Source organism: Humulus lupulus, chromosome 4 (assembly GCF_963169125.1).
Source record: "Humulus lupulus chromosome 4, drHumLupu1.1, whole genome shotgun sequence".
NCBI lineage: Eukaryota > Viridiplantae > Streptophyta > Magnoliopsida > Rosales > Cannabaceae > Humulus > Humulus lupulus.
In genome coordinates this window covers 198,130,017-198,144,369 of record NC_084796.1, presented here as the reverse complement: position 1 = coordinate 198,144,369, position 14,353 = coordinate 198,130,017, and the positions used below count along the sequence as shown (strand labels likewise).

The following is a 14,353-nucleotide window of genomic DNA, read 5'->3' as shown; positions in this document are numbered from 1 at the left end:
GACTGAGCATAAGATAGATTCATCACACTCTACATCTGTCAATACAAAAAGTGGCATAATTTAGCTTGTATATGGCTGAACCTTCCATTATTAATATATTCCAATTAATCACATGCCAATTGGCAAATGGATAAACAATTATAGACTTTAACACCCATTTTGTTTAAGTGGGAATAACTAACACTAAGTAACTGGAATGAGATACTCTGCATGTGCCCGAACACATTTATTCTTTGCAAACAATTCAAATAGAATAATAAATTTAATGTGAACACAGAATAATGGAAGAAGAAATGTATGGCTCAAAAATGATGAAAAATATTAAACTTGTAACAATACGAGCTTCATCATGTCAAAGTATTTTGACCATTCGATTTGCTGAGTTGACTAACTTAATTTGGCTGCTTAGAAAAAAGTAATGTTTTTTCATTGGATTCGTTGTGATATGATAATAGCTGTAGCAATAATGTTTCACCAGGTAAAAAAATTCATACTGATATGATAATCTTCATACTTGTTTTTTCTTAATAGGATCATGGACCATCATGAAGAGCATCCCGAAGAGGAACTTGAAGACAATGCAGACAAAGGTATCAATTTAGAAGAGGCTGGTAATGAAGATCTTACAACAAAGAAGAAGAAAAGTAGGCAGACTAAGGGGATAGTGCGATTGGCAAAAATAATTGCTGACAAGATCAAAGGGATTAAGATAAATTTAAGGTTTAACAAGAGAGGGCAATCAATTGGAACTCCGGAGAGATCGTTACAATGCTATTTGGGGATGCAAGCAAAGTCAATGGTGTCAATTACATATGATAATTGGCATGATGTTCCTGCTGCAACTTTAGAGAATGTTTGGAAAGATGTAAATGTAAGGTTCATAGACTGAAGGTAATCTTTTAAACTTGTATATTATTATTTACACTGACTTGTATTGTTAAACTTTGTAGCTAGCTTTTCATCTTAATGAAGGAATGAGAAAGGAAGTGATGAGTTCAGTAGGCATTAAGTGGAGGACATTCAAAACATTTTTGACTAGAAGATTTGTAGCTCCTTACCTTAACAACCAAGATTTATTGGAAGCAAATCCCACTGCATTAGATGTGCCTCCAAAAAGATATAACATTCCTGAGGAGGAATGGAAAAACTTCGTCACCAAAAGAAAAAGTAAAGAATTTCAAGTAAGTGTACAATACTAAGTTTCAATTTTTTTTATTCATATATTAATTTATTGAAAAGTTAAATTATTCCAATTGAATTAGGAATTTAGTAAAAAACAAAAAGAAAGGCGTGCTGCTTTGGAGTATCCTCATCGTTCATCACGACACAGTTATAAAGAAATAGAAATTGACCTTGTAAGTGAGCTTTTACTATTGATTTTAATTTTTGTAGTGGTTTAATATATAACTAATTGAGTTTTATTTTGTTATAGAAAACTAAACTAGGCACATATGAGCCAATAGATCGATCTATACTTTGGAAGGAGGCAAGGAAAGATGCATCAGGAAATTATGTAAATGAACGTGACAAGCTTATAGGAGATGCCATTGTATGTTGTAAACTATATGAACTTGGATTTTTTTTTTATCCTTCATTATATTGTATTACTAAATTTATGAAATTAAATATTGCAAGATGACCTTCTAGATAAGAGAAATGAGGGGACACTTGTAGAAGTTGGGACAAACGATATATTGACACAAGTGTTAGGAACAAAGGAGCATCCTGGTAGAGTAAGAGGCCAAAGTCGTGGTGTTGCACAAAGAGACTACTTTTTGAAGCCAGCAGGAGGTTTTAGTGGACTTCAACAATATCAATTTCAATTTCAGCAACACCAATCGCAAAAATACTTAGATGACTTTAAAAAGTTAGAACAATCCTTTGAGCAAAGACTACGTAGTCAAGCTGAACAATTTGAAATAGAACGAAAACGAGAAAGAGAAGAACGAGAGTTATTTTTGACAAAGTTTACAGAATTAGCAAACCAAATTTCATCATTAAAAGGAAGTGAAGTGAGTTTGCCTACGATAGTTTCACGAACAAGTGAGACCCCTACGCCAATGGAGGTGGTAAATGAGTCTTTAGTTTCTTCAAAGGTATTTTATTCTTCACCTATTCATATTATTACTTTAGAAAATATCTATTATAACATAAATATTATTTTGTCCTCGTCTTGAGCTTGTAGGATAATCAGAAGTCTAGATTATTGACAGAAAATGGTGATACTGTTGCTATTGGACGAATAATGGCAACAAGCGGAAAAATTCATTGTGTTGACTTAAGAAAGGGTAACTATTGTGTGCAAGTGGATGAGTGCTGCAATGATGAGGCTAAACTTATTTTTCCTATTGGAGATGAGATTTCTTTAGTACGTCATGCTGTCGGCCACTATGTTGAGTGGCCATCTAATCTGATCATTCCTTACGATTCAGATTTGGTAAGACATTGACAAGAAACTATATTTAGTGATTGAATTATTTTTCATGACTAACATGTGTTACTTTCATGTTGAAGCTACCTAAGAAGACAAAGAAGCAAAAAAAGAATGGTTCACCAATACCTAATGCCCCAATGACACAAGAGAAGTCTCATCCTTCCCAAAAACTTCCTAGTCAAAATGAAGTAGTGTCAATTAAAGCTAGTGCCCCGATACTCTTCAAGATTCCTAGTGGGGCTCCTCGCTTTCTCAAGTGTCTATTAACTACCGTGAAGTATGTGGAGCCAAGTTTCATGATCAAAATTACGATGGATTTTGAGATATTCGACCATGAGAATGATTTATATATCTCACAAGAAGATATAGTCCATGTTGGCTTAATGCAAGAGATTGGAGCATCATGTGTATCGTTATATATCAGGTATCAAAGATTTTTAAAATAATTATAAGTTTGTTCATAACTTATTTTATAAATTTAACAGAGATATATTTTTTTATGTAGGATTTTATACTTCCAATTAGTGAAAAGAGAGATCAGTCACTTTTTTCGTTTTGTTGAGCCAATTTGGTTATCAAATGTTGGATCCACTGAAGAAGAACAAGTTGAATGGGTATCAAAGCGAATGCTTGATTCAAATCTGGGTCAGATGTGGTTGTTGCCATATCATAAGGGGTAAGTTTTTTACTTTTAGTATTTTGTTAGTGAATATATATAATATTAATAATGAAATATTTTTGTGTTTTTGTTAGAAAGTATTGGATGCTTATAATAATTGATTTTGATCACCAATTGTGCTATTTACTGGATTCTCTTCACAATTTTCCACCAGATGAAATCAAATCTCTCATTTCTCGGTAAAAATATAACCAATTAACTGCATACTCTTTAATTCATTTAAAATTAACAACATCTAAATGTTTATGTTATTATTATTTAGTGTCTTTCAACATTTACCCACAAATAATGCAAAAACTAAGGAAGTCGCGTGGAGAACAGTTAAGTGTCCTCGTCAACCATTACAATCAGTACAATGTGGGTTCTATGTTATGAGGATGATGAAGGACTTCGTGACAAATGAGTTTTCAATGCGTTGGCTAACTAGTAATGTAAGTGAAAATATTCATTATTAAAGTTCTAGCTTTACCTTAAGATTAAATATATTAATTCAACTCATGAAATGAATTTTGTTTTAGTGTGGCAGGAAGAACTATTACACAAAGGATGAGATCAATGAAGTACGTGAAGAATGGGCACAATGCGTCATGGATTTGATGAGTACTACATAGGTCCACTTACTTTTGTTAACTTAGACTTTTAATGAGATATACTTAGAATGTTAACTTAGACTTTCTTGAAGATATACACATTTTTGTTGCCTAACTATAGTTTACAATGCTTATGTGAGTCATTTTGTAATTAACTTAAGACTCGTTATTTTAGATACTTAGTTCAAATTCTAGTATTTTTATATTATTGTGATATATGTTTTGTTTTGTTCAGTTTGTTTGTATAAAAAAACATGATTTGTTTTGGGCATAATACACTTTTTAAAAGAAAAAAAACACCATAAGTCGGTTCTACTAAAACTGACAATAGATGTCTACACCATAAGTCGGCTGTGAACCGACATATCATGTTTTACACAAGAGGTCGGTGTACAACCGACCTACCATGTCTTACACTAGAGGTCGATTTGCAACCGATGTACCATGTCTTACACTAGATGTCGGTTTTCCACCGACGTACCATGTCTTACACCAGATGTCGGTTTGGCGCCAACTGACCTACCATGTTTTTACATCATAAGTCACTACATGGGAAGTCAGTTCCCAACCGACTTATGAACATTCAGATGTCAATTTTTAACCGACTTATCATGTAATTTTTGTAGTAGTGCACGATCCCTATCCCTGAGCCCTAGTAGTATAACCTAGTCACAAGCAATAATGGTAATCATCAATCACTTTGACCATTGAAAAGTTTCAAGCTGTAATTTTAACCTCTGGGACCTCAAATTCTACTAAACCAGGTACTAGAATCCTTCCCGAACCTTTAGGTTTGAGTTTCCGAGCTAAAAAACCTTAATTGGCCAATGCTCTCTATTTGAGTCGCGGCGCCCTTAGCAATTGTCGCGACCCTAGCAAGTTAGAGAGACTAAGCCATCATTTCCCTAGACGCGCGTCGCAGCACAACAGCGTCGTAAGCCTCTGAGTTAATGATAACTTCATTTTAGTGTCGTTTTCAAATGTGTTTTTGTGGTAATCTTGAGTCTTTATGTGTGTTTTGTGCAAAATTACGCTTTTGTTTGTCTTTGTTGTAGGTTGGTGCGGTGAATCATGAGAAAAATGTAAAAAAAAAAAAGAGAAAATGGTAGAAAAACAAAGCTCTTGGTGGTTGTTTGACTCAAAATGATGCTAAGGACGAGTAAAAGTCAGTTTGTGATGAAGAAACGAGGTTGAAAGACTTAATTTGAGAAATAAAGAAATTAGGGCCACGACTTAAGCTTATAAGTCACGACTCTAGACAAGTCAGAAACATAAGGATGCTGAAAGGAACTAGAGCCGCGACGCAAGGGGAAATCAGAGGCTAAGCAAGGGGAAATTTTGGACACGGACCGCGACTTGAGATTCCTAAGTAGTGGCGTCTGAAGACTTATACAGATTCGAAATGCTTCAAAAATTGACACTGTACACGATCTAGAGATGTCCAAGTCGCGGCCTACATATGAAAAAGCAAAGCCTTTGTAATTTTTTACTATAAATTCAGACTTAAGGTTTAATTAGGTCATTAGGTCAGATTTTAATTACGTTTTTAGAGACTAATTTTGATTCTTAGATTAGTTGTTCTGCATTTTTATATTTTTCTTTCTTCTTTAAGTTTTTGAATCTTATGTTTCTGAATTATTATTTTGTTGATTTAGTCATGTCTGATATCTAGGGTTTAATGTAGTCACTTGGATTTCTATATAATTTAATTATGATGTTTTATTGATTTTTCTTCTCTATTCTAATCTATATCATGTGTGCCTAATGCTAGTAAATACCTGATCAATATTTGCTTGATTTATGATTTTGATTCAAAATTGAAAAGATGAGAATGGAATATGCTATCATTATATAGACATAGGTTTCATATTGGCCAAAAGTACTTGTATTGCTTGTGTAGTACTTAGGTTTCCATGTTTAATGCCTGCTATATGTTTAAGTTTATCACAGAGATGTAGAAAACATGCATATAAGATGAGATCTTATATCTTGGAAAAGAATAGGAATTGATTTATGTAAACCTACTATTAGAATAGAAAGAAAGAAATTTAGAGCTGATTAATGAAATTAGTAGAATGAAAAGTTGATGAAATTAATACCCTATGTCTTTTTAATATTGATTTTTATCTTTTGATTAGTAATTTGTTCATAGTTATTTACAATTTCAAAATTAAATTCATTCATCTAAACTTTGTTTGCCAAATAGAAATTTAAGAACAATTATTGGTACCTGGGAAATCGTCTTTGTGGGAACGATACTCTATTTTATCATCTATATTACTTGAATCGATTGAGTGCACTTGCGTATATATATTTTCACTATCAAGTTTTTGGCGTCGTTGCTGAGGACTTAATTTCCAATATCAAAGCTCATTGTTGTTTGTTCTAATTTGGTTTCTTTTTTCTTTTATTATTGTTTTACACTTATTTGGATCGAGGTTGTTGTTTGTTTAAAAAATTATTGGTATATGCGGGGAAGTAGACAAAAGGCACTCTTACCAATAAATCTTGAAATTGAGAGAACGTGCAGAGAAAATCGCATGATAAAGAGAAGGTTGGATTTCACCATGGCTAAGAACGCAAATAATTTTGTCAACAACAACACAAATATGGGTAATGCAGCTGAAGCCGATTCGCCATTGAGAAGCTATGTACCATACTGTTACAGGGATACATTCAAGCATTCATCCTCCTACTGTTGAGAATAATAATTTTGAAATAAAACCCTCAATTATTCAAATGGTACAGAATTGTGTACAATTTGGGGGGTTACCAAATGAGGATCCAAATCTCCATATCACAAACTTTTTAGAGCTGTGTGCAACATTCAAAATGAATGGGGTGAGTAATGGCGTTGTAAGATTAAGATTATTCTTATTTTCACTAAGAGACAGAGCTAAGAGTTGGTTGAATTCATTACAAGCCAACTCTATAGTTACTTGGGAAGAGTTGGCTCAGAAATTCCTTGGTAAATATTTTCCTCCTGCCAAGTCAGTCAGAATAAGAGGAGAGGTTAACAACTTCCATTAGCTGGATAGGGAGTCTTTATATGATGCATGGGAATGATTTAAAGAGTTACAAAGGAAATGCCCACATCATGGAATAGAAAAGTGGCTGCTGGTTCATACATTTTACAATGGTTTGGGGGGAAATACAAGGACAATTATAGATGCAGCATCGGGAGGAGCGTTTATGAGAAAAAGCGTTAATGAAGCATATGAATTATTGGAAGAGATGGCCGTGGATAACTATAATTGGCCCACTGAGCATGAGAATAAGAAAGTAACAGGAATTTTAGAAGTTGATCAAATTGCGCTATTGACCGCTCAAGTGGCATCCCTAACCAAGCAATTGCAACAAACTAATCTCGCCACACAAGCAATGAAAATATAGAATGTCGTGAGTTGTGAGATTTGTGGGGGACCATATTCTTATGAACAATGCCTGAGCACAGCTAGTTGCTCAATATATGTGAATAATATGCCTTTGGAACATGCACAAGTTATTGGTAACTTTTCAAGACCTGCACCCAACACTTACTCAAATTCCTATACTCCTGCTTGGAAAAATCACCCTAATCTGTCTTGGAAAAATAATCAAAGGTTACAACCGTAGTATCCATAATACCCATCTCAACAACCCCCTCATCAACCGACTTATGGATTACATTCTAGACCATATTATGATCCAAACCCACGCCCATCTCATCCACCACCACATCTTCAAATGAACCCACCAACAATTCAGCTAGACTAATTAAATAAATTCATGATAGAGACAAGGTCTTCAATCAGGAGTTTGGAGACACAAATAGGTCAATTGGCTAAAATGTTTTCTAGTAGACAACAAGGGAATTTGCCTAGTTCCATAGAGGTAAATCCTAAAGAGCAATGTCAAGCTATCGCTCTGAGGAGTGAGACTAAGTATGATGGACCTACAGTGGATGACAAGGGGAAGAAGACAGAGGATCATCAAGTTACTAGTCCAATACAAAAGGAGGTAACTGAAGACCTTCCACAGATAGAAAAACCAAAATACACCGAGCCTACACCAAGGATTCCATATCCTCAACGGTTTTGAAAGGCTAATCTTGACAAAAAATTCTCCAAATCTCTTGAGGTATTTAAGAAACATCACATTGACATTCCTTTTGCAAAGGCTCTAGAACAAATGCCTAGTTATGTGAAGTTTATGAAAGAGATATTGTCTAATAAGAGAAAATGGAGGATTATGAAACTGTGGCATTAACTGAAGAGAGTAGTGTAATTCTTCAAAAGAAGCTTCCTCAAAATTTAAGAGATTCGGGCAGTTTCACTATTCCTTGGACCATTGGCAACTTTCATTGTGAAAGAGCTTTATGTGATTTGGGTGCAAGTATAAATTTAATGTCGTTGTCTATATTTAAAAGGCTCGGTTTGGGGGAAGCTAGATTGTAATGCCTTGGATAGCCAAGACTGTTACACTTTGTGTTTATAAAGATGCAAGACTTGCTAACCAAGTCAATTAGTTAGAAACGTGTTACTGAAACTAAAGTTGAACTAGGGTTAAAATATTTTGGTCTCAAAAGCTTAATTTCTTATAATCAAACACTTTCTTTACATAGGATCCCAGAAGTAATAAAGTTAAAAGACAGTTTACAAAATATCAGGATTAAAGTACAGTTACCAGCCACTCTAAGGCAAAACAAACAATTAGGCTTTTCTTGTCCTGTACCACTCCTCGGTCGTGGCGGCCAATCGGTTGACTATGTACATTCAGCCCCAAAGCTCTCCATCTCAGGACTGGTCCACTTTTCCTTTGCCTTTACCTGCACCACGTAGCACCCGTGAGACAAGGCCCAGCAAGAAAACACAATAGCAGAGCATAATCATCTAACAAACACAACCAGATAACTTATACAGTATAATCATATTCTCAACGATCCAAGTATTCACAATATTCAAGTATTCAGCATACCAAGCACATCATCTCATATCAATAATCAGTTCACATATGATAACCAGGGTCAACGCCCATAGGTCGCACCCTCTATTTATCCCACAGACTCTAGGCCGCTTAAAACGAGCTGAGTGAATATTAAGCTGTCCTCGGCTACCAGTGACCGATCCGCGCCCTGTGCGCAAATATTTATTACATCACTCTTAGGTCGTTTATCACATGTCCCATGGCATAATACCATCTATGACATTATACAGATATAGGGAGCTCTTAGTCCCAACACAATCACATAACCGGGTGCAGTTTTCTTACCTCAAGCACGATCCTGTCTGAGCCCTAGCGTACACCTAGTCACAACCATAGATCAGAATCATCACCAAACTTCAATCACAAAACCTAGCCTCCGGAAGCCTTAATTCCACCAAACGGGGTGGCAGAATCAAACCCCGAGCCCTTAGCCAAAAACCCTAAGAAACAACCCAAAAATCCCCTTCTGGGAATAGGGTAGTGCTACAGCACCCTAAAGTGGGCGCTACAGTGCTACAACCAGAGCCAAAAATGCCCCAGACCACACGGCCTAGTGCTGTAGCGACCAAAGGCTAGCGCTACAGCACCAGCCACAACACAGCATACCCTATTTTTTCTTCCTTCGATTTTCCCCGAGCCAAACCTTTCCAAAAATTTTCCAAACTTCAACCAAACATCAAAACAAGCCTACCAACATTTCCAACTCACCCCAAGTGACCTAACCATATAAAATTCACTCACATGCACCTGAAAACAAGGAAATCACCATGGTTGAATTTGAAGCCCAAAAACTCAAAAGAACAGTAGAAATCACTGAACCTAAAGCTAGAATTTCTTACCTTTGATGGATAAACTCAACCTAATTTATCTTCCACACTTCCTTTGTAACGCCCTGGATAGCCAAGACCGCTACACTGTGTGTTTATAAAGTGCCAGACTCGCTAATCAAGTCATTAAAGTAAAAACGTGTTACTCAGATAGTAGAGGAACTAGGGTTAAAAGCATTTTTGTCTCGAAAGATACATTTTCAATACTAAACATTGTTTATGTACATGGGATCCCAAACATGACAGTTTAAAAGCCTTTTACAAAAGTTACAAAGTTTAAATACATTAACAGCCATGCTAAGGAAAAATGAGCAGTTAGGTGATCTCTGTCCTGACACACTCCTCGATCATGGTGATCGAACGGCTAGCTATGTACATTCACTTCGGAGCTCTCCACCTCAGGCCTGGTCCAGCTTGCTCTTGCCTTTACCTGCACCACGTAGCACCCGTGAGCCAAGGCCCAGCAAGAACACATATTAACAATAGAACATGCACATTTAGCTGTCAAGCCAATCTCACATATGGCATCTCATAAACTTCAAGCATATCAACAGTCAAGTATTTCATATACAAAGCTTATCATTAGTCAAGTATTTCATATACAAAGCATATCAGCTCATATAACACAATGCACAGATGATAACCAGGGCTAGCGCTCACAAGCTGCTCCCTCTGTTATCCTTTCGTTTCTGGCTCCCAGTGGCCAATTCGTGTCCCATGCGCTAAATTCATGAACGGTACTCTTAGACCGCTTACACGTGTCCCTTGGCATAATACCAACGATGACACAAAACAATTCTCGGGAGCACTTAGTCCCATCACAATCATACATTCGGGTGCAGTGTTCTTACCTTTCAAGTCACTGGTTTTCGATGTCACGACACCTTGAGCACGATCCCACTCGAGCCTTAGCGCTTACCTAACACAATCATGGTCAAAGTCAACATCAACCCTCAAGTTTAAAACCTAACCCCGGGGCTAATCCCGAGCCCCCCGGGATGTCCTAGTTCCACCAAACAAGGTGGTGGAACCAAACCTTAAACCTTAGGTCAAAAACCCTTGCAAAATACCCCAAAATCCCCTTCAGAAGGCAGGGTAGCGCTACAGCGCTCTTGGAAGGGCGCTATAGCGCTACAGACAGAACCAAAACCCTTCCAGCATATGGGCCTAGTGCTACAGCGCCCAAAGGCTAGCGCTGTAGCGCTAGTCACAGGCAGCCCAACACCAAAATTTCCCTTGTGCGATTTCTCTCGAGACAACCTCAACCAAACCTCTTCCAACTCTTACCCAAACTTAAAAACAACCTCATGACCACACTCCACTCATCCAAAGCACCCTAAACATCTAAAACCCAAGCACATGCAATCACAAACTCAAAATTCACCATAGCCACCTTCAAACTTCAGAACCCAACACAAACCAGCTGAACACTAGAATTAGAGCTTAGAATTCATACCTTTGATAGAATTTCGCCCACAAGCTAACCCTAGGCTCCCTTGGCTTGCTGCTCCTCAGCCCTAAGCTTGAATTCCCTAAAGTTCCATTCAATTCAACTCAAGTACCACAGCTTAAAAAAAACCAGAAACAGAGAATGGATGAACTCTAGATTCTTACCTCAAGTATTGGTGAAACCCTGTTAAACCTCTGTCAACTCCTTAGTCTTAGATCAAGGTTCTTGATGTTTGGTTATCCCAGCTCTCCTCTAGGCTTTACTCCAGAAATTCTCCAAAAATAGGTGAAGGAAAGTGTAAACCGACTCAAGAAACTCTCTCTGTTTTCCCTCCTTCTTTTCCCTTCTTTTTCAGACCCTTTTGATATTCTATAAATCCCACTATCTTAAAACCTCAGTAATTCCCTTCCTTAAAAGTCAAATGACCTTTATGCCCTCACAGTTATCTCTAATCCTTTAGTCCTCTTAAGGGAATTTTAGTCTTTTTACCCAATTCCCGCTACTTCCTCGAGTGTCCCTATTATTTCCCGCTTAGTTCCCGATACCTTACTAATCACCAATAGCCTTCCTCAATATCATAATAATCTCCAGCTTATCCACTAAATTCCCATTTACACCCCTAAGCTCACCCCGAGCCGGGTATAAATCCCCGATATGACTTTTACGCTACCTTGCTCACTAGGATCGTCTCAAGTCACAGATCACAGATATATCCACATAATAATGTGGTCTCAACAATTATCACATATATCAAAGCAGTTATGCCCATAATGGCTAAAATTACGATTATGCCCTTCTAACCTAATCTGGGCCCATATGCACACTAACACACATAGTCATGCATCTCAAGTACTCAAGTAATCATATAACATGCTTAAATCATAATCATGCATCTAAATCATAATAATCACACATAATTCCCATCATGCCCTCTTGGCACACTAACCAAGGCCCTTAAGCCTTACTAGTGAATTTGGGTCATTACATCCTTAGCCTTCACCTCCTCAAATCCTTAGGCTTAATTCCCAATAATTCCCACAGAAACTCAGCTTAGAAAACCAATTCAATACCAAAACCAAGAACTGCATAACAACCTCAAAACCTTACCTCAAATGATGAATAACCTCTGCTGATTCCCCAAGTCAAACCAAGGATCTTTGTGTTGAATCTCAGCCTAAGCCTTCTCTGGATTTTAGCTCCAAATTTCCAGAAGAATTGGTGAAGAAAAGCCCAAACCGTTCAAGAGAGTAGTGCCCTATTTTCCCTTCTTTCATTTCTCCTTCTTTTCTTTTGTCTCAATCCTTTTTCAGACCTCTACTTCCTTCTACACATTCCACTAAGGCATAAAGCATTATAATACTTATCCCTGCTTTTAACACAAATGACCAATTTGCCCTCCCATAAATCCTAAGCCATTAAATCATTCTAAGGGCATTTTGGTCATTACACCTAATTCCCGCTAATTCCTCAAATGTCTCTAATATTTACCGCTTACTTCCCGACACCTAAATGATCACCAATTATATTCCTCAATATCAAAATAATCTCCAATATATTTCCTAAATTCCCAGAAATACCCCAAGCTCGCCCCGAGGTGGGTATAAATCCCCGCCATGATTTTTTCGCTAAACCGCTCACTAGGATTGCCTCAAGTCACAAGCTACCAATATATCAACATAATAATGTGGTCTCAAAAATTTATCATAGATATTTACAATTATGCCCTTAATGGGCCAAAATTACGAATATGCCCTTCTAACCTAATCAGGGCCTACATGCATACTAATACACATAGTCATGCATCACAGATATTCAAGTAATCATATAAACATGATTTTAATCATTAAATCACATATAATCCAGTTATGCCCCCCCGACACACTAATCAAGGCCCTTAAGCCCTATTAGTAGATTTGGGTCATTACAACTATCCCCTCCTAATGAGAATTTCATCCTCGAAATTTACCTGAACAACTCGGGATACTGATCCCGCATCGCTAACTCAGGCTCCCAGGTCGCCTCCTCGACCCTACTATTCCTCCACAACACTTTAACAAGAGGAATCGTCTTATTCTGTAGTACTTTATCCTTTCGATCCAAAATTTGAACCGGTTGCTCCTCATAAGCCAAATCTGTCTGCAAATCCAAGTCTTCAAACCTCAACACATGTGTCGCATCTGAGACGTACTTCCTGAGCATTGAAACAAGGAATACATCATGGAATCCCAACAACGATGGTGGCAAGGCTAACTGGTAAGCCACCTGACCGATCCTTTCCAGGATCTTGAAAGGTCTGATGAACCTAGAGCTTAGCTTGCCCTTCTTCCCAAACGTCCTTACCCCTCGCAATGGTGAAACTCGGACAAATACATGGTCCCCAACCTGGAACTTCACGTCCCTACGCTTGGGATCAGCGTAGCTCTTCTGTCGGCTCTGTGAGGCGAGCATCCTAGCTCGGATCTTCTCTATAGCTTCATCCGTCTTCTGAACCATATCTGGCCCCAAGTACTTCCTCTCACCCATCTCATCCCAATGAATGGGTGACCTATATTTCCTCCCATATAACATCTCACAAGGAGCCACTCCAATCGTTGACTGGTAACTATTGTTATAAGAAAATTCAATCAACGGGAGATACTTACTCCATGATCCCTCAAAGTCGATCACATATGCTTTGAGCATATCCTCCAACACCTGAATCGTCCTCTCAGACTGTCCATCAGTCTGAGGATGGAAGGCTGTGCTGAACCATAGCCTTCTGCAAACTACCCCAAAACTTAGAGGTAAAGATAGGATCCCGATCTGACACTATAGACTTAGGAACCCCATGGAGACGTACGATCTCCCTCACATAAAACTCTGCATACTGATCCACTGTATATGTCGACCTCACTGGAAGAAAATGAGCTGACTTGATGTATCTGTCCACTATCACCCACACCGAGTCATGAAGCCGTACTGTTCCGGGTAAACCTCCCACAAAATCATCTTAATATCCTCCCATTTCTACTCGGGAATACCCAAAGGCTGAAGCAAACCTGCCGGTCGCTAATGCTCAGCTTTCACCTGCTGACAGGTTAAACATCTGCCTATGTACCTACCACATCCTTCTTCATCCCAGGCCACCAATATAACGTCCGTAGATCCTGGTACATCTTCGTGGTACCCGGATGAAGTGAGTACGGCGTTGTATGTGACTCATCCAGTATTTCTCGTCTGATTCCCTTATTAGTTGGAACACAAATCCGTCCCTGATACCGAAACAAACCAACCTCAGAAATATAATAGTCCTTAGCTTGTCCTGTTAAGACATTTTTTCTAACCTCCTGTAACTGAGCGTCTACCAACTGCCATTCTTTAATCCGCTCTAGTAGGGTCGACTACAGAGTAATGTTGGCCAACCGACCC

The 14,353-nt window shown here is 37.8% G+C and overlaps 2 protein-coding genes and 1 non-coding gene across 3 annotated transcripts; 2 read left to right on the top strand and 1 right to left on the bottom strand.

Moving 5' to 3' along the window:
* The first annotated feature begins 1,439 nt into the window (after window positions 1–1,439).
* LOC133832785 (uncharacterized) lies at window positions 1,440–3,114 on the top strand. Its single transcript, XM_062263084.1, has 5 exons — window positions 1,440–1,549; window positions 1,636–2,096; window positions 2,186–2,437; window positions 2,515–2,858; window positions 2,940–3,114. Exons 2-5 carry the CDS (start codon window positions 2,061–2,063, stop codon window positions 3,112–3,114), a joined length of 807 nt encoding a protein of 268 aa, XP_062119068.1. The 5' UTR covers window positions 1,440–1,549; window positions 1,636–2,060.
* Window positions 3,115–3,188: 74 nt separating this feature from the next.
* Window positions 3,189–3,749, top strand: LOC133829352 (uncharacterized). The gene is made up of 3 exons (XM_062259134.1): window positions 3,189–3,292; window positions 3,376–3,544; window positions 3,632–3,749. The coding sequence occupies exons 1-3, from the start codon at window positions 3,198–3,200 to the stop codon at window positions 3,722–3,724; spliced, it is 357 nt and encodes a 118-aa protein (XP_062115118.1). The 5' UTR covers window positions 3,189–3,197; the 3' UTR covers window positions 3,725–3,749.
* A 2,951-nt stretch (window positions 3,750–6,700) lies between these two features.
* On the bottom strand, window positions 6,701–6,807 carry LOC133833740 (small nucleolar RNA R71). Its single transcript, XR_009893103.1, has one exon. It is a non-coding gene; the product is annotated as a small nucleolar RNA R71 (small nucleolar RNA).
* Between the last annotated feature and the right edge of the window lie 7,546 nt (window positions 6,808–14,353).